Source organism: Neodiprion virginianus, chromosome 4 (assembly GCF_021901495.1).
Source record: "Neodiprion virginianus isolate iyNeoVirg1 chromosome 4, iyNeoVirg1.1, whole genome shotgun sequence".
NCBI classification, from domain to species: domain Eukaryota; kingdom Metazoa; phylum Arthropoda; class Insecta; order Hymenoptera; family Diprionidae; genus Neodiprion; species Neodiprion virginianus.
The window spans coordinates 22,979,063-23,003,023 of record NC_060880.1 but is presented as its reverse complement, the minus strand read 5'-3'; the positions used below and the strand labels follow the sequence as shown (position 1 = coordinate 23,003,023).

Genomic DNA, 23,961 nt, shown 5'->3' with positions numbered 1-23,961 from the left:
ATAAAGGTCCTCTGATATTTCTTTCGAAAATTCTGTTCTAAATGACAAAATATGAACAATTAAAATAAAGAAAGAGAGAGTATTGCGTCATCGACAGCAACAAGCGTCGGAACTTTCTTTTAACGAAGATGCTTATTGTAATTAAGGTGCGACGTTTATTGTGTTGAAAATGAATCTCCGATCTTGGTTCTTATCGTTCCTTGGCCTTTACGCTTGTCGCATTATATGTATCGGTAAATGCTTATAACTAAACCTGTTTTTCAGCGAACCCACATGTATATACGTGTCGTTAGATTTGCCGATGACTACGGCAGTTGGTAGACAAAATTTTCGCGTTTCGTTTTGAATTTTTTTCCCCACTCTACGACTCTCGAGTTGAGTATCCTTTAAATGTCAATTTTTAAATACTGCCACCGTTGTGAAATTGTCAACATATTATTTGCATCGTGAAGAATCTCTGCACTTTCTTTTCTTGGAAATATCCTGGTATGATTGTTAATTTTTTTTTTTTACGATTTTTGACCAGATTCGTCTCAGCTCTTGGAGTAATTTAAATACGCGATAATATCGGATTTACAGAATTGATAAAAATCGGGAGCTCGCGTGTTTTGTATCAGGCGAAAAGGATAACTTTCAAAATTCATTATATTTGTATGACAAACGACTGTCGTAAAAGTCAGAGGTGCTCGCAGGATTGTTGAAAAAACTTTATACTTGGAAAACAAAACACGTTTCTTCTTGTTTTACTTGCTAACAATTATTTATCGGATATCGATATCGTTCGATTAAATAAACCGGCTTCATTCGCGAGCGGCGAAGGTTGACTCAGCGCGGTCTCGATGGACTCTTTAAATAATTGACTAGTTATAGAAGAAACCTCTAATCGAAGTTGCAGGTAATATACAGTTCTACAGATATTTTCTGATATCAGGTCAAGACTACGGAGCGAAGCTGAAAATCCGCTTCCGTGTAAGAAAATGTCGAATACTGGTTGAGAAAAAGAAAATTTCTCTACTAGTATTTATTCATACTGATTACACGATTACTGATATATTTAATTTTAGTTCCATTAACATTTTGATTATTGCTTGATTGTTCTTCAAAGCAAAGTATCAAGAAGAAAAAAGAATTTGTTCAGTAATCAGCATGAAAGAAAACAAAGTTTGGAAATTCGAGGGTAATTGGTCAATATTTCGGTTTCCCAAGTTTTTTCCTTCTCGCACCATACAAGCCATTTGAATGCAATTTATCGTTCGACGGAAAAGAGACATTGGAAAGTTGACGAAGGAAAAAAAGTTGGAAAAACACCGGCGTTCGTATCGCGGGCTTCTCGCTGGTCAGCAGCCTTATATATACCAGAATCGATTTTGGCGGCTGAATTTTTCATGAAGTTTCACGAAAAGCATAGAAGTTGGACATACGTATAGCGGTGTAGCAGGCTTCGACCCAGAAGAGGAAAATAATGACCATGAAAAATATAATCAAACCGAGTAAACATTTCCACGCCTAACTTGCGTGAGATTTAGCGTTTTTTTCTATTTCCAGGATAACGGAAGTGCCGTCCTTAATTTTCCGTTGAAATACGACGACTCGGTTAACAATCTTTGCGATTTTGAACTAGGGTCAAGCAACTCGGCACTCGTCGTTATTCCCCACAATTTATACGCAATGTGACGAAATTTACGCACGGAGAAATTTCGTGGTAATAAATAAAAGCGTATTTCAGCATCGAAAATTTCGATGAAATTTTTTAAATTGTGGTTTTTTGTTCCTGAAACACTGTATATACATATAATGATTTTTATTTTTAATCGTTGCAACGCGGGACAGTTTTTTTGACTTGATTGATTGAAAAACTCGTCTGTAAGTATATTAAAATCGTACCTATAAGAACTAAGATTGTTTTCAAAGTCCGTGGATAAAAAATTACACTTTTTTCAAAACCACAAACGTTTCGAACATTTGAAAATCTTGTTTCTAATCCTTCAATTATATGCAATTATGTCTTATCACATGATTTTTGAAGAGAGTCCCAGTACGTTACACTCAAAACGTTACGATATTCTTGGAGTTTTTTTCAGATTTTCCTTTTCACGTGTACAGTGTACAATTTTCAATCACGCGACTTTGGATCTCTTCAGTGTCAAACGACGAAGTTCTAGCGACTTTTGACATTGCAAATCGATAATCTTCGGCACACTAATGATTGAGGTGTCGGCACGGACACCAATTTCCCTTCGAATTTCGATCCCTCCACTCATTAAACATACGTTTTGAATTTGGGGAGGGACGCGGGTTGAGGTAAAAACTTTGCCGACACGCGTAGGCTGTCTAATGGACAATTTGTCAGCGTCTGGTTCCGGCCAGCGCCGAATTGTGACAGAAAGCTGCATCGAACTTTGCCGAATTCCTTCATTCTCATTTTCTTTTCGCCCGCCAACCGTGTTTCTCTTTGCTAGTCTTCCATACTTTCTGACTTTGATTTCCTGTTATTTTTTAGGTACGTCGCTCTTTCCATTTTTCTTTCGTTTTTTTTCCGATGAAACGATACGCTCACACATTTCAGGTACATACCCGCTGATTGCCCCTGGCTTTCAGGGTACAATTTGATTGCTTTTACCATACTGACATCTCTTTTTTTTGCATTAATATGCATATATATAGGTATAAATTACCGGGGAACGCAAAATGGAATTTCTCGTATAGATTTATTATCACGAAAAAAAAAGTTTCGTAGAATAGTGAGAGAGTTTTCGTCTTTCATATAACCCTCGTAATCCTTTCTGTGTGGTATTCCCGTTGTACATAATATACGTAAATATTTCAATTTTGTTTTCTCCACGGACGTGTATAAACGTCACTTCAACTTTATTGAACATTCACAACGGGTGAAAATTCTGACGAAATAGCTTGAAATTCTGGCCAGAATTCAAAACAACAGCCAGGCTTTCATCTTTCATATACCATCGTAATTTTACTATTCCATTAATTATTTATCAACTATTTACTTATTTCAGTAGGATGCATGAATATCCCAATTGTGAATTTCGTTTCTTGAATCGATAATATCTTAGCTTATGTTTGTTCGAATTCCTTTTCTACGTAGTAAGGATGTTGCCTCATTCGTATTTTTCGTCATCGGCGCAATTAGCATTGCTATTGATTTTTGTAGCGGCTTTTTATAATCCAAGATGGCGGACCCGATACGGCGGATATGAAATCGAATTTCGATAGTCTTTTTTTAGATTTTACATTCCCCATTTTGGATTTAGAAATGATGAGACTCCGACTCGATATTCGCGATCAGCGACCGGAAAACCCCCTTATTAAGAAAATTGAGGCCGAAATATTGAGTTGGAAATGCGCGAACGAAAGAGTTACTCCGCGAGTAATGTTTTGCCGTAGTAAGAACGCAGAAAATATATCATCCCTTTATCCGGCAGTTTCTAAGCGCTTTTTCTAGAGCAATGATAATCGGATGCTGCGCAGCACGGGCGAGTCAACGACGGCTGGTGACGCTCTCCAAGTCCCACGTGAGTCACTGCAGAAGCCAACAGTCACCACCAGCTTCTATGGCCGACGACCGTGGCGTTCGGCCAAAATTTTTGCGTCCGTGTATCTAAAATTGGTCTAAGCGCGCGGGGTTTTTTTTATCCGCTTTTGTCGCCGTCCTGCTGCATGCGTGACTCTCGTCTTTGTCTTTTTGTCGCGAATCCGTTCCCTCCTGGCGACGAGCCGCTCAAGTTTAGCCGGGATTACCCCGCCACTCCGTTTCGCATCCCTGCAGGCTGTTCTCTAAATATCTTCATCAGTGAATGTTCGTTGCGATGAATACGGGAGAGCGGCCCGTTCGCTCGAAAATTAGAATTAACGGTCTCGGATGATTTCCAATGTTACTTCTGATTACCGATGATTTTAGAAATTGAGAGAACAACAGGGGATTATTGTATAAGATCACTGGAAATCGCACAGAATGATGGGAAATCGTTGGAAATCCATGGAAATCACTTGGCAAACCGGAAATCAATGAATACGTGTGATAAGATCAAAGTCAATTGAATGTTAAGGAATTTGCATTTACGTTCCTTTGGTTTACAATTTGATTTTTCGTCTGTTGCGCTTTCAAAAAAAAAAATAATAATATCACTGAAGAGATTTGGACGTTTGACATATCGATGATTCCGATTCAAAATTCACACTGCCACATGAGAAATTCCAAACGTTTGATAGTTTGTGAAATATTTATTTTTCAATTTTTTTTTATATCGAACAACGTTTTTCAATGTTTTGAATTGCATTTGGCGATGAAAAATTACCCAATTCTTTTCTGTTTTACAATTTCAGACGCCATCCAGAAATTAGCGTAATTTATTTCAATGGTGGACTTTTACTTTTACTATTTATATAAAATTCGAGAACATTTTGGGCAAGATTATTGACAATTTTTTGCCACCGAACAAGTCGAATTGCAACATGTGAGCAGATCTTTTTCAAATCCGGACTGCTAATACTTTTTTATTCACAGAACTTTCGGTACAAAAAATACACAACATCGTTCATAATTTACTGCGGTAAAATTATTGACACCGATACAAATAGAAAAAAAACAGGAATAAATTGTAACTTTTCGATCTAAATTTGATCTATGATTGTTCAAAAGGGATGTTCAAAAAAAAAAAAAATAATTCAAAGCAACTGTAATTATGTTACCTCCATTTTTTCAAAATCGTTGAGCGATTGGAGGGATTCGATTTTTTGGAAAAGCTGTAACAGAGTGTTGAAATCTCTCAGAAATGAGCTGTGAAAAGCCATACATTTCGTAATTGTGAGCACCACACTAAACGTTTCGTCCATTTAAAGATGAATCAAAAAATTAGACATCGGTAGATAATGGCGAAAATATATTTTTGCACGGCAATTCGTGATACGTTCGAAATATGTCAACTTATTTAAAGAATCGCGTACACAGGTATGCGTGAAATTTTACGCGCTTAAAGCAGGCGTTAATACGAATGCAGAGCCAATCTACATCAGCGTACACGAAGAATCAGCGAAACAAGCTCCAAGCGAAAGTGCTTTTCGACGTATTGTTTTTTATGTGTAGGAATAAGGCGTACGTATAAAGCTGTAAGTACGAGTCGGTGGGCAAAGGCGTATATCGCTCCATTTTTTACTGGGTCGTATTTGTGCGTTCTTGTGAGATAATGTAGGTATGGTTTCCATTCTGCCATTGGGCACATCGATAAGTTTATCGGCTTTACGTATCTTTCGCGTGCATGTGGCGTCTATTGCAAATATATACATGTGTGTACACGTTGTCTCTCGTATGATATCGCTTGCCTGAAATTGTACCTGCGTGGCTGTTGAGAAGGGGGACGAAACTCTGGTTCGCACACACTTTCGATTCGAATTTAGGTTTCAGTCATATCGCGTGTCTAATGGCATAAGGTCGTAACCGCCAAAAATGCAATTTTAGTGCCAAAAGGGCCTATGGTATTATTTTTCTCTTTTCCACCATTTGCTCTGAAAATTATCAAAACGTATAATTGAACCGAAATCAAGCGTTTGAAAATATAAAGGCAAAATAAGCCAACATTAATATGTATGCACGAAAAAAAACGATCCAAACAGAAGGTAGTAACAACCATTTTATTTTTCTGCTATCGATCTCGAAACCATTGATACACATAAGTAAGTTGAAATCTGTAAATTTTTTTTTTGTTTGCTATGTTTTCAGCGTTTCCATTTGCTGCTGGAATTCGGGCAGGATATCCAACGGTTCTACCTGGCCAATATGGGTGAGTTCTTTGTCCTAGTTACGTAAATTACCTGTAATCATACACTATACGTAGTTTTCGTAAACACAAAAATCATCAGACTTTACAGGAATGTAGCTTTAAAGCTGTTAAAATCACGAAACAAAGGGTCACTTTAGCGGCTCTCGTCTTACAATTAGTCGCAACAAGCTGGAAATAATTGATACCTCGTATAAATCGGTAAACGAATTCGCTTTCTTTGTTACGTCCTTATTAAACTGGAGCCACGATCAGTGATTTAATATCGAGATAAGTTTAATAATTATGCTCCAATAACGAAAGAAGAAACAGATGAAGAAGAAGAAGTAGAAGAAAAAAGAAAAAGTAGAAGTGGAAGAGAAAAGAAAAAAAAAAAAATATCAATTCAAACAGCGATGAAAATCAACGCAATGACATTGTCGAGTTTACATTTTCGTCCCTACGCGATCCATTTCTAACCATTTTCCCAAAATCTGAAAAAGCGTGTCCGACGTTGACTCGATATTGCAATACCGGCGATAAAAGATGAGGAGAAACAAATAAATTTTTTTAGTCAAAAAGTAACCGGATAGCTTTTTTAATATCCATTTTCGATTATTGAACATATTGCAGGCTAAAAATGAGACACGAATTTTCGGAATCCAGTTGAAATTTGAAGTTTGATTTTTTCGACTTCACTCAGGATACTAGAAATTCACTTCCTTCGGTCCAAAAGCTTCAAGCATCGTGTCAAACGCTTCAACGATTTCTGATCAAAATTTCCGTCGTCATAGTTGAGTGAAAAAGTGTATTCCCCTTTTTCTTAGCAATTTCGTTAATTTGTCAATTCATCTTCCGAACTTGTTCGTATATTTTGATTTAAATAAATGCTGGTATAAAAAAGTGTTAAACTTGAACATCCGATACACTCTGACAGATGTATCAAATTTCCTTATTCAGTCCGTCCTCGTGTATCCTAGTCCTGATTAGTCCTGCGGTCCAGGTTGAAAATACGAGTGTCTACGAATGGCTGTTACGAATCCCCGCTACATTTGATAAAAATAAAAAATTCACGTTAAACTCTGCAGAGCGAAAGGATCTGTCGATAAAAAAATATTGAGAAATTCCAGGCTCTCCGACCTGAGCTGAACAATCGTTCAGAAATGGTATAATTCCGTAGAGATGTCACGAGGTGAGGGTGAAAGAAAAAAAAAAAAACTTGGTATCATTATTTTACACAATTGAAAAGACCGAGAACAAGGAAACGTGTCCTTGTTTTTTGACTAAAGAAAATAATAAAAAAATATATTCTCTTTTTCCCGGCCGATCCCACGCAGTGAAAAATCGCTCAGATATTTTCGAAAATTGGAAAACTGAGGCTACACGAGTGAGAATATGTATGTTGTCCTATTCTCGATAGTTCGCACTAATAACAATCCTTACCATATTGAGTAAGCCAGCATAACCGCAGATGTAAATGACGTTTCAGCCCCTCGACTGCACGCGCGCCACTAAATGGGAGACGCTGCAGTCCGAAGTTGCTAATCATGAATGCAGGGGTTACACACTCGTAAACGGCCGAAATCGGCGTCCTTATCCTTAAGGATTAGAAGGAGAGAGACTGAGAATTCGAGCAGTGACAGTGATATGAAAGAGCAAAAAAAAACCGAACCATGAGTACGAATTATCAATATCGATCTTATATTATAATAATCCAAGATCAATTTGGTTGTGTTTTTTTTCTTGACAGTGATGATATGATTGCGGTTGTTGAAGATTGGAATTGTTTGTTAATGTCTTTCCTTTTTCTTTTCTTTTTTTATTGGTTTTTTTTTTTTTTTTTATATATAATCTGTGTTTTTTTTTTTTCTTTTAATTATTCTCTTTTTTTGAACTTTGATTATACTTTCACTCGTATATAATTACGTACAATATCAATACAAGAATATATATATATACGTACACGTATATATTATATATTTTTGTAATATAATATGATATAACAATCACTCGCAGAGACTTAACGACAACGATTATCGTTAGTATTATTATTATTAACTATTAATCATCAATCAATATAACGTATTGTGTTAAGTTATTTACACAGATCGCGTTCTAAACGCGGATGTACGAGTATACGTGAAAATATTTTGCAATTTTTATTTTCTCTCTCTCTCTCTCTCAATATTTTCAAAACTTTGTATACGTTTTCCATCGCATCAGAAATTTACGTTCCAATCCATTACAATAATTCGACTCTTTCCAATATATGTTAATTTAATTTACTTACGCGAATCTTCTACCGTTGTCTTTCTCTTTGTCCCTGTTAAATTCGTTTCTATTCATATATATATACGTACTTTGATTCTTAATTTTTACATTGAAATCTCTTTTGTCTCTTTGTTAAGGAGTGTGTTTCAAGAGTAGTTATAAACGAGTAAGTAAATGAATCTTTATATTTGTTTGCTGGTGGCGGGTATCACACGACGAAGTGATGTGCAGTGGTGGTTTTGGTCACTCTTGAAAACGCGCTGTGGTTTTTCCGTCACGCATAATCTGACGCCTCGTGTTACGTTATGTTATATTATTATTATTATTATTATTATTATCATTGTTGTTGTTGTTATTATTATTATCGTTTTCATTACATGCACTAACTAAGATCGATAATTGATCGTCCGAATCGAACCGACAGTAACTATACGCATTGGACCAAAAAAATCGATAAAATAGTGACGAAAAGTAGGTGAACAAATTATCCCATTAATAATAGAAATAATTGACAATAAAATTTTTGACCAACGATATGAGAAGTAAAATTCATCGATATATATATATATATATATATATATATATATATATAAATTGTCCTTATATTCGTGAAAAAGTTCGAATTTTTATTGCCGGGTTTTAGGGAAACCCGAGCATAATTGCCCGCACGAATATAGCATGCATTAATTCTTCATTGTCTCGCCATAGGGCAACAATATCGATCGCATATGTATACGCACGTATGTGTTTACAACACAGTAAATTTCGGGCTGGTTAACTTTTGCTGCAGGATGAACTGTTTCCGAAATGTGAAAGAAAAAAAAAAAAAAAAAAATTTCGTTATTTCCATTGTCCTGCTCTTGCATTACCAAAGAAATTGACAATACTATAAATATCGATAAATGACTAACGTGGTAACGCAGAAAATGTACAGCAACGAGCGAGAAAATTGAGAAACGAATTATTCAAATGAAAAAAAGAGAGAAATAAAGAAACGGGCTCGACATAACATAAAAAAAATAAATCTAGTACCAACTGCTGATATTTTTCTGTCCGCTCTTGGTGATTTATTTATGTGTATATAACTATATTCATACACAATCTGTGCGACGAGTTTGGTTGTTTTTAGACGACACGGAAACTGGTGAAAAATTATTACTACTATTATTGTTATTACTATTATTACGTTGCTCCAAATTTTGAAAATTTCCAGACACAGTCGCCGATACAGGTATACGTACTCATGCAATATTGCACATATGTGCGTGAAAACGTTGACGTACGTATTATAGAGCAAAGTCATAATACGAGAGACAGTTTCTCGGCTGTAAAAATCGAGGACACTTAAAAGCCGACGTGTGTGTGTAGGTATACAATATACATAGGTATATACTTGTTTTCTTTTCTCGCGGCGCGTTTCAACGCCGACGCAAATACTGGGGGGGGAGGGTCTCCTTTTTTTTTATTTTAACATCACCCCCTCTCTTTCTCCCTCTTGTTTTCACGCTTTGCGCATATCTCGATTATAAATGCCGTTTGGAGATGGAAACGGGTGAAAAACACGGAGAGCGATGGAGAATGACAGAGAGAGAGAGAGAGAGAGAAAGAAAGAAAAACAAAATAAAAATAAAAATAAGAGTATTAATAAAATAACGATAGTAATAACAATGGTAATAATAATAAAGGTAATAATAATAATAATAATAATAATAATAATAATAATAATAATACGATAAAACTGCGATGAAACTCGAAGACAAAAAAATGGAAAAAACAAAATGCACGAAGAAGAAAAGGAAAGAACTTCACCCACGATTTAAAAATAGGATGAAACACTTTATTCTTGTATAGGGTTATCAGGGCTCTCTAACAAACAATAACGTTGTGCGTGTGGTGAAGGCTTACACTACACTTGGTGTCGCTGTATTGGTGTTGTATTTTTGGTGTTGTAATTGGTGGTTTCAATAACACGCGGCACGAAGAGCACGCTGTAATACGGAGTCGAAAAATCGAAGAAAGCAAAACGAGAGGATGAGAAAAAAAAAAAAAACGGAAAGAAATGTAAAGAAAAAAGAGCTTTTATTTACTGGACGATGCAGGGAAATTAAAACGAGGAACGTTTTAATGAAGTTTAAGAAGGCGACGGACGATCAGCTGCGACTCTTGATCGTTGCACTGCAGTTCAAACCCCCCGGACTGAATTTTTTATTCACTCCCAACGCGGACCCCATGCAAAGTCCCATCGTATTTCAAAGACGAACCTGGGGAGGATATTTTCACCTCTTGTGTAATCGTTTTTTAAACCGGAAATCACGCGAACTTGGTCCGTCAAGTGTTTCGCCAATTCGGTTTTTTTTGTGGTTTTTTTATTTTTTTTTTTTGTTTTTTTCCTTTTACATCAATCTGGGAAAAATGGAAATAGATTGTCGATCATTTGTGCGAGGTGTGAACGCCACGTAAATTTATCATCGGTTTTTTACGTATAATGTTGAAAATCGGAGGATGCCCGATCAGTTTTCTTGCTGTCAAATTTTACTGGAGTTTTAATTTGGACACGATTTTACTACCGAGAATAATTTTACGAGTACGTTATCTTTTACAAACTTTGGTGTACGCGTTGCGTGATTTCTGACGTACGAAAAGTGATCAGTTTCATAAAAACACGCGTGATCGTTACGACAATCTAAGGTGTATGAATATTATAGTTTTGGAATTGTCGTGCCAGATTGTGAAAACTTATCACGATGAACATTAAATTACGCAGAAATTTTTACGATACATCGCCACGAGTTTCCAAAATTTGTATTCAGCATCTACCTGCAGTATTTTGTCGTTTGTATTTTTTTTTTCTTCGACGATCTTGAATCATTTTCAGAAATGGAATAAGCTTCTTATTTTACCAATTTAGCTTTTTGTATTAGCAATGTACGTTGTTATAGTCTTATTTTGTAAATCTTATGAGTGACGTGTTTTGCTAAAGTTAATTGGAATATTTTTTCTAGCCGAACAGGTCGAAGAAACTCTAGGTATTGGGTTTCAATTTTTTTGGGCTGATCAAACTTTGAAAAACATGTACCACAAAAATTGTAGAAAAATCTATGCTATCTTCATCAATTCGGATTACCTTTCGAAATGTTTTCGAGAAGGCAGAAAAATTTAGAATCCATAAACCGCGGTTTTTGTTTTTTCCTTCTTCTTTCCGGCAGAGTCGTTGACAACGATGCGATGAAAAATCGGAGATGCAGGAATAGGAGGTACATACATATATATATATATATGCATAGATATATGTATAATAGAGGAGGAACGATATTTATTATTCTTCTTTTCGCGGGATTGGAAGTTAATCGTTGACGCGGAGGCGAGTAAATGTTTGCATGTCCTAAATCATTGCCCGCCGCGCGTCTTAATTACGCGGAAAGCCGTGATTCTCGGCTTCCTGAATTTTCCCGGCAAGGCAAGGCGAGGCAATGAAATCCAACACCGCGGTGTTCCTCGTTTGCCGCCGGCTGCTGCAGACGTTTGCAGCCCGATTCCATCGGTTAGTTGAAACGAACGGCGGTGTCGCAACTACGAGGGCGACGCGACGCCCTGCGTCGAAGGCGGCCATTTTGGTTGGCAGCGGTCCAATCTTTATTTAGATCCACCTGTGTCCTCCGTGTCAAACCCTCGGCGTGTTCTTCCTTCTCTCAGCCGCCGACGTCGAACTCCGAGACTAACTAAGATTTAGGACCGCGCCACGAGGCATTTCTTACTTAGGCTTAGCCTATTTCCGCTCTCTCTCTCTCTCTCTCTCTCTTCATCTTTTTTGCTCTCCTAAGCATCTCCGCGATATCGCGTCATCTCCCACACCTGTCCTCGCGTAAAGTATATTTAATTAAAGTACATTCGACCACTCGCGGCTGGATCGCAATTAATTGCTCCATAAATTGCATATGCAGGGTATATGCGTCCGAGTTAGTGTTCTACTTGTGCAACTCGCAGTTACTGTATTATACACTTGGTTTTTATTCTTTTCTTCTATCTTACCGTAGTCAAAAAATATGCATTTCTCAGTGCAGGTTCAATGTAGGTTCGTATGTACGAGTTTTGTAGCTGTAACGGACAAAGGTGCAACAACCGATTGATGGTGAGGTCTTAATCGATTGAAAAAGTATAGTAAACTAAAGAAGGTAGATCGGAGGTTACAGTAGCGAGGAAATATAGTATTGACAGGAAAAATAATACTAGTAATAGTTACTTGAAATTTCGACAATATTTACACAGTTATTGTAATGGTAACAGTTTTACCGGAATTCTCTGTTAACAATAAAAAATACAAATTTCGAGAAGAGAATTTAGTTGCGCGGAGAAGGTTAGATGAAACTAATTTTTATTATCAATATTTTCATCTCGTTTTGCCTTGATAATGGCTTTTGTGTTTTATGCAATTTCCTGAGCTGAGGCAGCTGTGACGTCACGCTGTTGACGTACTCTAAGAAAACTCTCGGTATAAAATAGCAAAATTCTATGGCAACTGGCCGCCGTTTATTTTTGTTAGATTAGGTCAGGTTAGGTTACTTACGCTTCAATATCAGGAGGTCAGAATGACGGAAAAATACTGCGAAAGCTTGGGTGGAGCAAATAATGAAACTGTAAGACTTTGTCCGATTCACTTCGTGTCTTTTCTACTGATGTGCGCTGCTTGAAAAGCTTCTTCGAATAATCGAACAGTCCGCGAAATACTTTTTCCAAGTATTCCTAGGAATCCCTGTTAAATACCAGTTTTCAATTGGCAAAATTTTCGTCAAGTATAGGGAATGTGAAAAAAGTCCTTTTGCTCCTATCTTATCGTGCAGGGTGCAGGTAATAACATTTAAAAAAATATCGTTTCGAAATGTCGGAAGAGTCTGCATATATTTTTTTTTCTTCAACTGTGAAATACAACGAGTGATAACGGATTATCAAAGTCTCGCGAATTCTGAAATCCTGTAAGACAGTCTGTGGGTGAAAGAAAAAAAAAATAACTTACATCTGAAAATGACAAAAAATCGTTGAGAAGAAAAGTTTCATGAATTTTGAACCTTTCAAGTCATAGCATTTTGGAGAAGAATAATTTGATCATAAATATTTTTATAAGTACATGATATTTATAAACAATAAATTTCAATTGCAGGGATATAATGCGAGTGGAAAAGGTGCAACCAAATTCTCTGAAAATCATACTCTGCACTTTTCGCTGCTTCGAAAAGCAGGGACGTTTTTCTCAGCGGATCAATAAGATGATCCGGAAACGGAGATGATGCGATGCCGCACGACGGTCAGTCTCGTCTGTTATCACCTCCGTTTTTGGGTCGCCCAACGTCTCCGCGTTACTCGTTCGTTCGCCTCGCCTTTTCCGCGACGTCTAATGTCCCTGTAAAGTTTCTAACGATGCGGGTACGTAAATAGTGTTGCGGGTAATTAACGGACGACACGTGCCTTTCGTCAAGTTTGATTTCTCGCTCTCCGAATCTCATGCCACGTTTCGAGTTTCCCTCGAGCCGTGTGACGCCCGTGTCAATACGCGTCGTTATCTTTTACGAAAGATCCTAATTTGTTTGAAAAAAGGAATCCATTGAGCAGGGACGTGATTTTAATTATCGTTTTATACTTTTCTCAAGGAAGTCACAAGCTTAACAGTCGTGATGGTAAACAAATTTCTATTCAAAGGAACTTGAATAGCTGGGTGTAACAATCTTTGAAATAACGAGCGTTCAAAACCTTGGAAATTTTTGGAAGTCTTGCGGTAGACGCCAAGTGCCTTCAATTCGTTCATTCTGCTGATCTTGTCGTGTGCTTTCGTTGATTTTCCTGCATTTGAAATTATTTCTCACCATTCTAGACGATTTCCAGTGATTTGTGATTGTGGTTTCATCCAATTGGGAAGTGACTCGAAATCAATGTCAATGGATTTAAATTATTCATTCGATTTGCGAACGAATGCTCCCTTAGGTGTAATAAGTCTCATGTTTTCTTCCATCAGAAAGAGCCCAAGAAGAAAGTACTTGCGAACTGTTTCTTTGATTCAACAAAACGGGAATCCCAATAATTTTGCTCGATTTCAAATAATTTCAATCTCTAGGATATTCGGTGATTTCGAGCAACTTTAACCGTGATTTTCAAACAACTTTAAGCCATCTCACGCGATTTCAAGCAATTTTAGATCGATAACGAAGTGATTTGTGTTTGGGTTCCGAATGAGTCCGAGCAATTTCAACGATTTCAAGCGATCTTCGAGCGATTTCTTAACAATCGCTATTACATGTTTGAACATCGGGCGGATTTGATTTTTGCTGCGATTCCATGTTCCGAAATTTTATTCCCGCGGATAACCGCGAAGCAATTTCCACTAATCACGCGGATACTCTGCAGGTGCTCGAATTGTAGGCAGGTACATGCATACATTTAATAGCTGCGTTCGGAGCGAATGATTTTCGGTATCGCCGGTTTGCGCAGCTGTTGCGCACTCGAATTGCGGTGGAAATTGGATTCGCGAGTTGGAGCCACCCCTAGGCCATCATTGGCCGGTAAAACTTTGAGTGGATTGGCGGATGATCCGATTGGATTATCCGGCTGCGCCGGCGCCTCCGTTTCTCGGCTTCGTCGCGAAGCTCATTTCGCGCACCCCGCGTCACGAGGCGTGGAAATAATTCTCGCCGAGAGCTAAAAGCTCCTCGATAACAATTCTTGACTTGTTGCTCCTACCGGATTACATTTCAATTCTGGATTCTCTCGAAAAACAGCCGAATTTAAACCGGACTCGAAGAGAGACCATTTTTTTTTTTTTTTTGCCAACCAAAAGATGTTGGATTTGTGTAAATTAAGAAGCGAATAAATCATCTCCTTTCCGGGTTATTTTTTTGTTAATTTCTCGAATCTACTTCGCAACTCAGTCAACGTATAAAATAGTTTTTTTTTTCAAATGCTTGACGTTCCAATTTGAATATTTCAAAATTGTACCATCGCTGTCACTATTATTGCCATTATTATTTTATCGTCGACCATTCTTGCGTTGGAATTAGTAAGCGAAAAAAATGAGAGACAAAAAGGAAGATGCAAAGAAAGAAAAGAGGGTTTCATGCTATTATAGGTAAACATAGAAGCGCGTGCAAACAGCTGGCGCAGAAAATTTATACCCAATACAAATCCTGCGGTACAATGCTTCAAGGATTATGGACAGATGGAATAATTTACATTAAAACAGTGCCGTGTCTCTTCGCATATCAAAGTCTCTTTACCCGCACGTCCGGAAATTCTTCGTACAATGCATCTCTGATTAATATGTGTCGCGTATGTTTCCACTTGCAATCGCAGCGCTTTACGATGCCTGAGGGTTATATCTAAAACCGTGAGCAAATAACCTTCGGGCAAATATACGTATCGCATCGATCTCTCGATTGCACATCTTTCGAACTCGTGGAGGTCTGCGTTGCAATTGTCTTTGTTTAAGAGATGCGTCATTATACGAATTTGAAGAAGTTTTAAAAGCGGAAAACACAATTTTCCCACGACATGATGGATACAGTTCGATGTTTTGTAGAAGAAATTGTGATCTGCAATTTCCGATAGATTTTTGTCCCCGAATACTTTTTTCTCTTTCTTCGCAAAGAGTTTAAGATTCGTTCGGTAAAAGATAAAATTTCGAGAAATTTATCTGCCTTAGCGTGTAAAAATAAATCGACATCGCAATTTATCTTTTCGCAAACATTTGCCAAACGATTTGTAAATTTTTCCCTCGATTAAAAGCTCGACAAAATTGATCACGCTAGAGAGTTCAGTTTCCATCAAAATCGTGTTTTGCAGCTAACGCATACAATCAGGCGTGTCTCATTTGTTCCCAAATAAAAATCCCAATGACAAAACTAAATTAAAAATATATAAATATCGACGCGATTTAGGAACAGACACACAACGCATCACACTGCATATGTATCTACCTACCTACTTGCAATTAGAATCCGCGACATCGGGATAATCACGTTGCGGTGGGATTAAATAAATTACAGCTCTACTCGTTGAGGAACAAACTAACTCAGAGGCATTACTCTCCCCACGAGGCATGAATTCTGCACCCTTCGTACGACATTCACCCCTAATCACGCGATCTATCCAACGATTGCTAGCCAGCCCTAAGCACCTGCCGTTGGCCAACGCGTTCGCTCTCCCTCACCTGTTATAGCCCTTCGCCCGGAGGTATAGGTGATATTGTAACGTGGCACACATGTGACGGCGGTCGCGTGTCTGTGAAACAAGCATGAAAGCCGCTGGGGGGTGAGTTCGCGGCGGGCGGAAGGGTGGTCGAACTTGGAGGAGGGTGCAGGTCGCTTATGTACGACGCGAAGCGGCGGCAAGTCGAGAGATCCTTATCCGAGCAGCGACCACTTTGCGTCGGAAGTCGTTGAGGAAGTTGGTCGGATCCGGCACGGAAATGCCTGCAAAGCTCGTAGCACGCGGCCCTTCACCTTCGTTATCGCCAAGACTGCGGGGATTAAGATAACTAAGCGTTTTTATCGAAAATTAGGTACATACTCGTATATACGAATACGACGAAATTCAATTGCTTATATTTCTCAACGAAAATAAAAGAAACGAACCCAATCATTTTCTAAATACGCTACTTTATGCCCACGTAAAAAGTAAAGAAAAAAAAAAAAAAACATTGCTAGACGAAGATTAGAGGAGGTTGTGCTAATCGCGAATCAATCGATGACACCTTCCATTAGGATAATTCAGCCCCATAAATCGCCTTAATACCAATACGAAGTGAACTGCTGGGGTTCCGAAAGCACTGATGTGAATGGTCATGTAAGTATAATATAAGTATGCATCGTTTACCGCGTTTGATCGATGGGAATTCAAGCTTCGCATCGATGGGGCACTTTCCCAAATTGATTGCAACTACTCTTTGGTAGCTGATCGTTGTTCGCCTGCCTGTTTGAATTCTGAATCATACATCCTAGGAAACTAATCCCGCTGCGCGAATTCACGCACAAGGTTCGGAAACTTGCCGAAGAATCAAGTGCTCATACGTTTCTAATTAATAATTCTTCTAATCGTAAGAGGTTTTGCCAAAATCCAGATACATCGATGTTGAGTAAATGGAAATGGAAAAGCGAAAAGTTATATCTCAAAGTTCTAAATTTTTTTTTTTTTTTTTGATATGCACTACGGGAAGTTCTTCATGTTTCAAATTAAAAGAAAAAGACCGAAGCGTTTCTCCCAAGCGAAACATCCTGCTAAATAAGTGCGTTCGATTTTTGAAGTATAACAGAGAATTGAAAATCTATCTTACGGTTTGACTCTTGTAGGTCTACGTACACTGAGAAAAATTTCATTTGTTACAGTAACTAGAAAAATTCAGTAAAACAGGTATCGTTGAAAAAAACTGTTTGAATAGTGTTGGAATTACGAAAAACGAGGTGCCCGTAACCATTTTGCGCTATCGTCGATCCTATTTTGGTAATTGCAACGCAAAGTCAGTTTGTGAGGTATACTCGACTTTTTTAGTCAAGTAAGACTCTAAGGTCAATTTATCGTTGCCCAAGCGTTAAATTTTCACAATAGTTACAAGAAAGTATAGCAACAGTGATCGTAACGAGAAAGAATAGTAACGGATAGCAGACTTTCCGGTAACAGCTGGAAAACTAATTTTCATTTTCCGATTGTGGTAAAAAACGAAGATAGTCAAGGACTGAGCGGTAACCGGAACTGAAAATTTCTCTCAGTGCACCGACACTTTTCGCGTAGTTTCGCGCAGATCCTGGCGCACGCACAGCGTTTGCGGATAACGTTGTCACTTGATGTAGCGACGTAATTCAACCTGCGGAGGGGCATCGGAGCCAGGGCGATAATGCCGTTATATAGCACATTACGTTATTAGCCATGAACGCATTAGCCGCTTTCACGTGCGGGGGAGGCGAGCAAAGTGTTCCGAGGGTAACATACCTTCGAACACCGCCGAATGGGGAACCGCCGCTGTCCTCGGACATGGAAGCCTTCGAGCTGGCGACACGCGAGCAATCCATAATGCAGGCATCCTAGGCCGAGAGATGCGCCGGACAGATAAATCCGATGAAAACTACCCTGGTAGACGTTTCTTGCCTTTTAAATTCGTCCCCCCTTTATACTCGTGTCCGTTGTCGTGTCCCGGAATCGATCCCAAATTTACTTTTTTTTTATCGCAAATAAGAACCGTCGTTCCAGATTATTAATTACTTGTAATATACGTATCGTCGAAGTGGAACACGATTTTCATATTGGGGGTGGGGTTGAAATTTCGAATTTTAAAAGTTACGAAAGCCTCGAATTTCGATTGTTTTTTGGGGCGAAACTTAAAGTGGACAAATCAGACTCTGACGATCAAAGTTACGAAAGGACAAAATGCCGGAATGGCATAAATCCGACAGGTCAAAATTTCAAGAGTGCGAAAATAAGAAAATTTAAAAATCTGAAACATCGAAATTCTGAGCGATCGAAGATTTTCAGTTCCATGAATTTCTGGCTTGGTGAAATTTCATGGCTTTGATCTTTCTTTGTTTTGGATTTTAGATATTTTTTTTATGTTCGGAATCCTGGTCATTCTGATTTTCGGTTTTTCTCATTTTTCACACCCGCTCGTTGCGTAAACTGTGCTCTGTGAGTATATTTCAATTTTTGAAATTTTACTCTGTCGAAACTATATTTTTAAGAATTTTACTCTATCGTAACTTTACTTTTCGGCACTTTGCTTGCGTGGGTATAGTTGTCATCTGTAACTGTTTTTATTTTATTCCCAATTCGGGCTAATTCTTCCAAAGTTCGGACTTAAGTCAGAGAATTTTTGTCGTTCAGCTAATGATCAAATGGAATTGAGACATCATTCTTCTTCAGTCATAAGTCAGTGATCCTTTTTTTTTTGCTGGAGGAAAAATTATACACATACTCACATAATTTTTCATCATTTTATGAAAGAACACTGTTTCTCATTCATTCCATTCTCTTGCATAAAAATGACTTTCCACTCCAAGTCGTTATCCTGCAGCCAAGCAATGTCATCTCTTGTTTAATGTCCAATGATTAATACTATCAAAATGTGTCATCCACTGATTTATTTTTCCAAATAACGATTACCTTCGACGCGTGTCCGAAATCTCTATGAATATTTACTTTCTGCGCATTAGAGGAGAAAGAGAAGAAACTAGGAAAGAAAAACATTAAAATTGGACGGAGAAGTTTTGTCGTCTGCACGATCGTTAATATGAAAGATAGGCATTAATTTATCATGGATGAAGAAATTGAGTACGGAACAACAAAGAAGAAGCGAGACGTTTGAACGAAGGTATCTTGAGAAGTTGGAATTGATTGGTCGGGGTCCGTTGGCAGGTGAAATTGACAAATGGTCATCCTCGTCAGGCATGTCAGGCCGCCTGCGTTTCCCACAAGGAAAATAGGACTTTGCACTGTACTTTATTCTCCGGTACTAGTTAGCATTCGAGGCCGCAGGACATATTGATTTCCGCCGTTGGACACTGGCTATTATCGATTAGTTGAAAAGTTCAGGGCTGTCCGGGAAAAGGGAATATCATCACTTTACCATTTTTTCGCCTTCCATGGCTTGACGAAACTTCCGTAAATTTCCGAAAGACTTCTTGCTCGTCGATTTTCCGCACAATATACAATCTGCAGGCACCTTTTAATTTGAATTCAGACATTAACGTTATGCGATTAGTTTTATCTTGAAGAGCTTCGGACAATCTTGCGATGATTAGTCAATTTCGCAAATTCTCTACACGACCGATGCAAATGAACAGCTTTTTCTGTCTGGCAATTGCTTTCGATCGTCTAATTGACTGAAGTTCGTTCGCAATAAAAAAAAAAAAAAAGAAACGAAACGAGACTTTAATTCCATGTGGTCCACTTATTTACTTATCCTGATAGAAATCTTGACTGCTACTGTAAATGTTAATGACAAGTTTTATTCAAAAGCTCGTTTCTCACTTCTTTAACCATAAAAGTATAACCGAATAATCGGAAATTTTACTTCCGTGCATTTAAAAATGTCACTTGCTTAGTCGTCAGAAAATTCTAGTAAAACAGGTATCGTTACAATAACCGTTCAAAGATTGTTGAAAACGCATAATTATCTTGTTGCGACTATAGTTGCAATTACTAGATTTTCTGGTTTCAGCTACAAAACTCGTTGTGACTTAATGACCCTTGACCATGTGATGGAAAATGAAAATAGTTTACGAACTGTAAAGTGACTACGAGCATAAATTTCTCTCGACGCGTCTTATATAAGTTATTAATACGAGGTATATAATATTGTAAATAATTAAAATTACAAACGAAGTCAATGTTTTTTTTTCTGGTTTTTTTTTTTTTTTTGTTGAAATTGATTGAAGTGATTGCAGAATTGCATTTACGTGGAGTTAGGATTTATATATCGACGATACGGCGTTCCGTATAAATAAACGGTATCAAATATCATTTCCAGAACATTAAGAAAGAGTTTCCCGTGGGAACCGCGGTGCAGGCAGCGTGTCAAGTCAACCGGACACAATTCCTGGTTAGAGAACCATTAAACAAAATATTAGGTACTAACGTTGGTGTTAGTTGATCGTGTGACGTGTGTGCAGAGATACATTATATTATATGATACATATAATATTGTTATACTATATATAACTTATACATATACACGTTTTGGTTTGCTGTGTTTGGCGACACTGCAGATTTGTTGTTGTTTACTTCTAATTTTTGAACGATTTTGTTTCGTTGTCTTTTTTTCTTCTTTTTTTTTTTTTTTAAACTTTTGTCTCATTACTTCTTCTAATTCTTGTCGTATACACATATACTCAATATTGTGGATTATATGTATGTACCAATCAAGCTTTGCAAGTCTATGTATCGAGAAGTTTTTTCATACCCCCCCCCCCCCCCCCCTGCCCCAGACTTTCATGCCTCGAGATATTATTAGCTTGCAAAGCGTGTACCAAACTGTTTCAGGCCTCACCTATTATTATACATTAACGTTGAAATTGCTTGTGAAATTATTTATTCGCTTGTATTTAAAATGATATATATATATATATTTATATGTATATATATATATATGTATATTTATCACACAAATATATATTTATATATACATGTGTGTGTGAAAGTAAAGTAAAGTAAAGTAAAATGAAATGAAAATATCATATATCATATCGATGTACACCACCTTATATACCTACGCAAATCCTGCGGTCTCAAGAATCAAATGATGCTGCAGGAGGCTCCCGTCATTTCCCAAAATATTATATCCTCAATACTTATTCTACTTTTATTGTCTTTTGTGTTGCGTGCTTGGGTTTTGTAGACACGAGATTAGTGCCTCAGATGTGACTCGTCGTCGGTCCTGGCTGTTGTTATTTCCTGATCTATACTATGTATATTTTTGTGCTTTCGAACCGTACACCTGTAGCAGCAGCAGCAGTGTATTTCAAAAGCCGGAAGTCAAAGCCAAGTCAAATATTATTCGCGACAATGTGTAAACGCGTACATATTAACGGTCAGTTTTTTACTCTTTTTTTTTTCTTCATAAAACAAACATACGCCTCATTTCCATCCGGTTTTTTCTTTTTACAGACGTTACACTACGCGTTTCTCGACTGATTAATCAGAGCTTTCGTTTCAAGCACAAACTCACTCGTCCGTCTTTACTTGACGATATTTCGTAGTTGAAATGTCCAGTCCTTGGTTCGATAGAACATTCATGGAAATCTCTACCTTGATCCTTTTCGACAGTTCTTCATCACGTGAACAACTTGCGGAACAGTGCGAGAGTGAGACGAGTTTATTACACGCTTTATTCACTAATTTGAATAGCCTAATTTGACTAAAAATTGTGGATTAAAATCATTCTGAAATCATGAGAAATCAACTTTAGACTGTCCGTTAGTTTCACTTTAGAATCATGACAAGTCTTGTACTCTGTTGTCAGCGACGAAGAAATTCTTCGGGTCGGGTAAAATAAATTACTTTTGGGTCGTGTACCCGAAAATTATGGACTACCCGAATATTTCGGGTTTGCCAAGAAACCCGGCCGGTTACAAACCCGACCCGAACCCGAGTTCGAGTACCCGAAATTTCAGGTACCCGCACACCCCTAAAAGTCAGTACTGGATTGTTACCCACAGGTTTCCCTACAGAAATCGACTCGATTCCGCACGATTTCATAGAAAGTATTCCTTAATGTGACTAAATTTAAAAACAGTCGTTCAACCAATATCGCTCATAATTACTCCGCGAATACTCCAATTTGCCTGCGCACAAAGTCTTTCGTTGTCCAAAGTAAATTTTTCATTTCTCTTCGTACACAGTAAAGGACGAATGTACCGTAGTTGCATCGGTATCAACCTTCCGAACCGTTATTGCGCTCTATTCGTTACACAACTTCTCACTCTCGCCTGCAACTCCTCGGGTTCGGGATACATGCCCCTCCTCGATCATTGCCAGGTACCTTTTAGCCATGAAGAAGTCCGTACTTTCCGCCGCCTAATCCCATTTACTCGAACCTTACCGCCTTCCGCTAATACCGGCAAATTCCATAGTTCCCAGTGGGATTTTAACGGGATTTATCATTGTGTTGCAGAGTCCCGCCTGGGTACGTTTACCAATCACCTTACCTGACCGCCGCTGCACCCGGAGGGCTGGTACCTCTTCCTGCAACGCAGCTAAGCCACGCGGCCGCGGTTGCAGCAGCATCTCAGTTCTATGAGTACCAAAACGCGGCCGCGGCTGCAGCTTCCGCGGCATCTTACCCCGGAACATCGTATAACTTCGCCGAGGCTTATCCCTACACCAGCGCAGCTGCCGCAGGTACATTTGGTCGGTTGAATTTTTAGAACTCTGTTTCGTTGCGCGTACCAAACGCTGCATGACATTGTGAAATATGTAGTTATGTACCTACCTCTGGTGTACTGTCGCATTTTTAGACACCTTGTGGGCGGAATGCAGAAAATTCAATGAGTTATAGTCGCCATCTGCATCGGCGATTGAGACTTTTTTTTTTTATTTATCTATATAGTCGACGTGTCAAAATACTCTTGCGGAATAACGACGGTCTGAATTTTTGTTCACGATTTTTTTTTTTTAGAGAGTGTTGGATACTTTCGAGTTTGGAGTTATTCTAAATATGTAATTGCGGACTCTTGAAAAGAACAGAAAGACGCCTAAAGTCTTGAACACGTAAAATTGTATAGTGAAAGTAATTTATTCTCGAAAATGATTAGTTTTATATATATATATATATATATATATATATATATATATATATATATGTATATATATATATTCGAGTTCAAAAACTAGGTCAACTTTTCAATTGTTTGATATTTGATGATGATTATTCACATTCTTTACCATTAAGCGTTTCTGAAAACAAGACACTTTGTTCTATATGTATAGATGAGATTTTCAAATTTTTTCACTGCTTATCTGATAAAATGACGAACTTAGATACGCGATGCATATACTTTACGTGCGAAAAGCAAGACTGGTATTTGAAGCTCGGTTAACCGTACGAGTAAACAGAATTATACATCACAGCATCGGATAGCTGCATCTAAATTTAAAAAGATCTTTGCTATTCTGCAGGACGACATATTTCAAACGTCGCTTTTTAAAAAGCTTTCGCTCTGTTAAGCTTAGGCACTAAGCCATGATTTTCACAGCTTCGTTTAAATACCGTCACGCAACATAGACAATGCGCTCGTATTTCTCGGCATCTAATCCACCTTGAACGACAAAAATCTTTGGGCGGTTTTCCAAGCATCGCAGGTGCATCTGTCTCGAGGAATTATACATGGCAGTTAATTTTGAGAACTAGTGAATACTAGCAATGAAATGACGAACGAATTCTTTCTGCATA

At 38.0% G+C, this 23,961-nt stretch overlaps 1 protein-coding gene across 4 annotated transcripts in view; it reads left to right on the top strand.

Moving 5' to 3' along the window:
• Positions 1-23,961, top strand: part of LOC124303358 (RNA-binding protein 24-like) — a 35,170-nt gene that overhangs the window by 9,467 nt on the left and 1,742 nt on the right. For all 4 annotated transcript variants that reach the window (XM_046760459.1, XM_046760456.1, XM_046760457.1 and 1 more), the window contains 2 exons: positions 5,738-5,798; positions 22,684-22,910. In XM_046760459.1, coding sequence (XP_046616415.1) covers positions 5,738-5,798; positions 22,684-22,910 — 288 coding nt within the window. The remainder of the gene's footprint in view (positions 1-5,737; positions 5,799-22,683; positions 22,911-23,961) is intronic.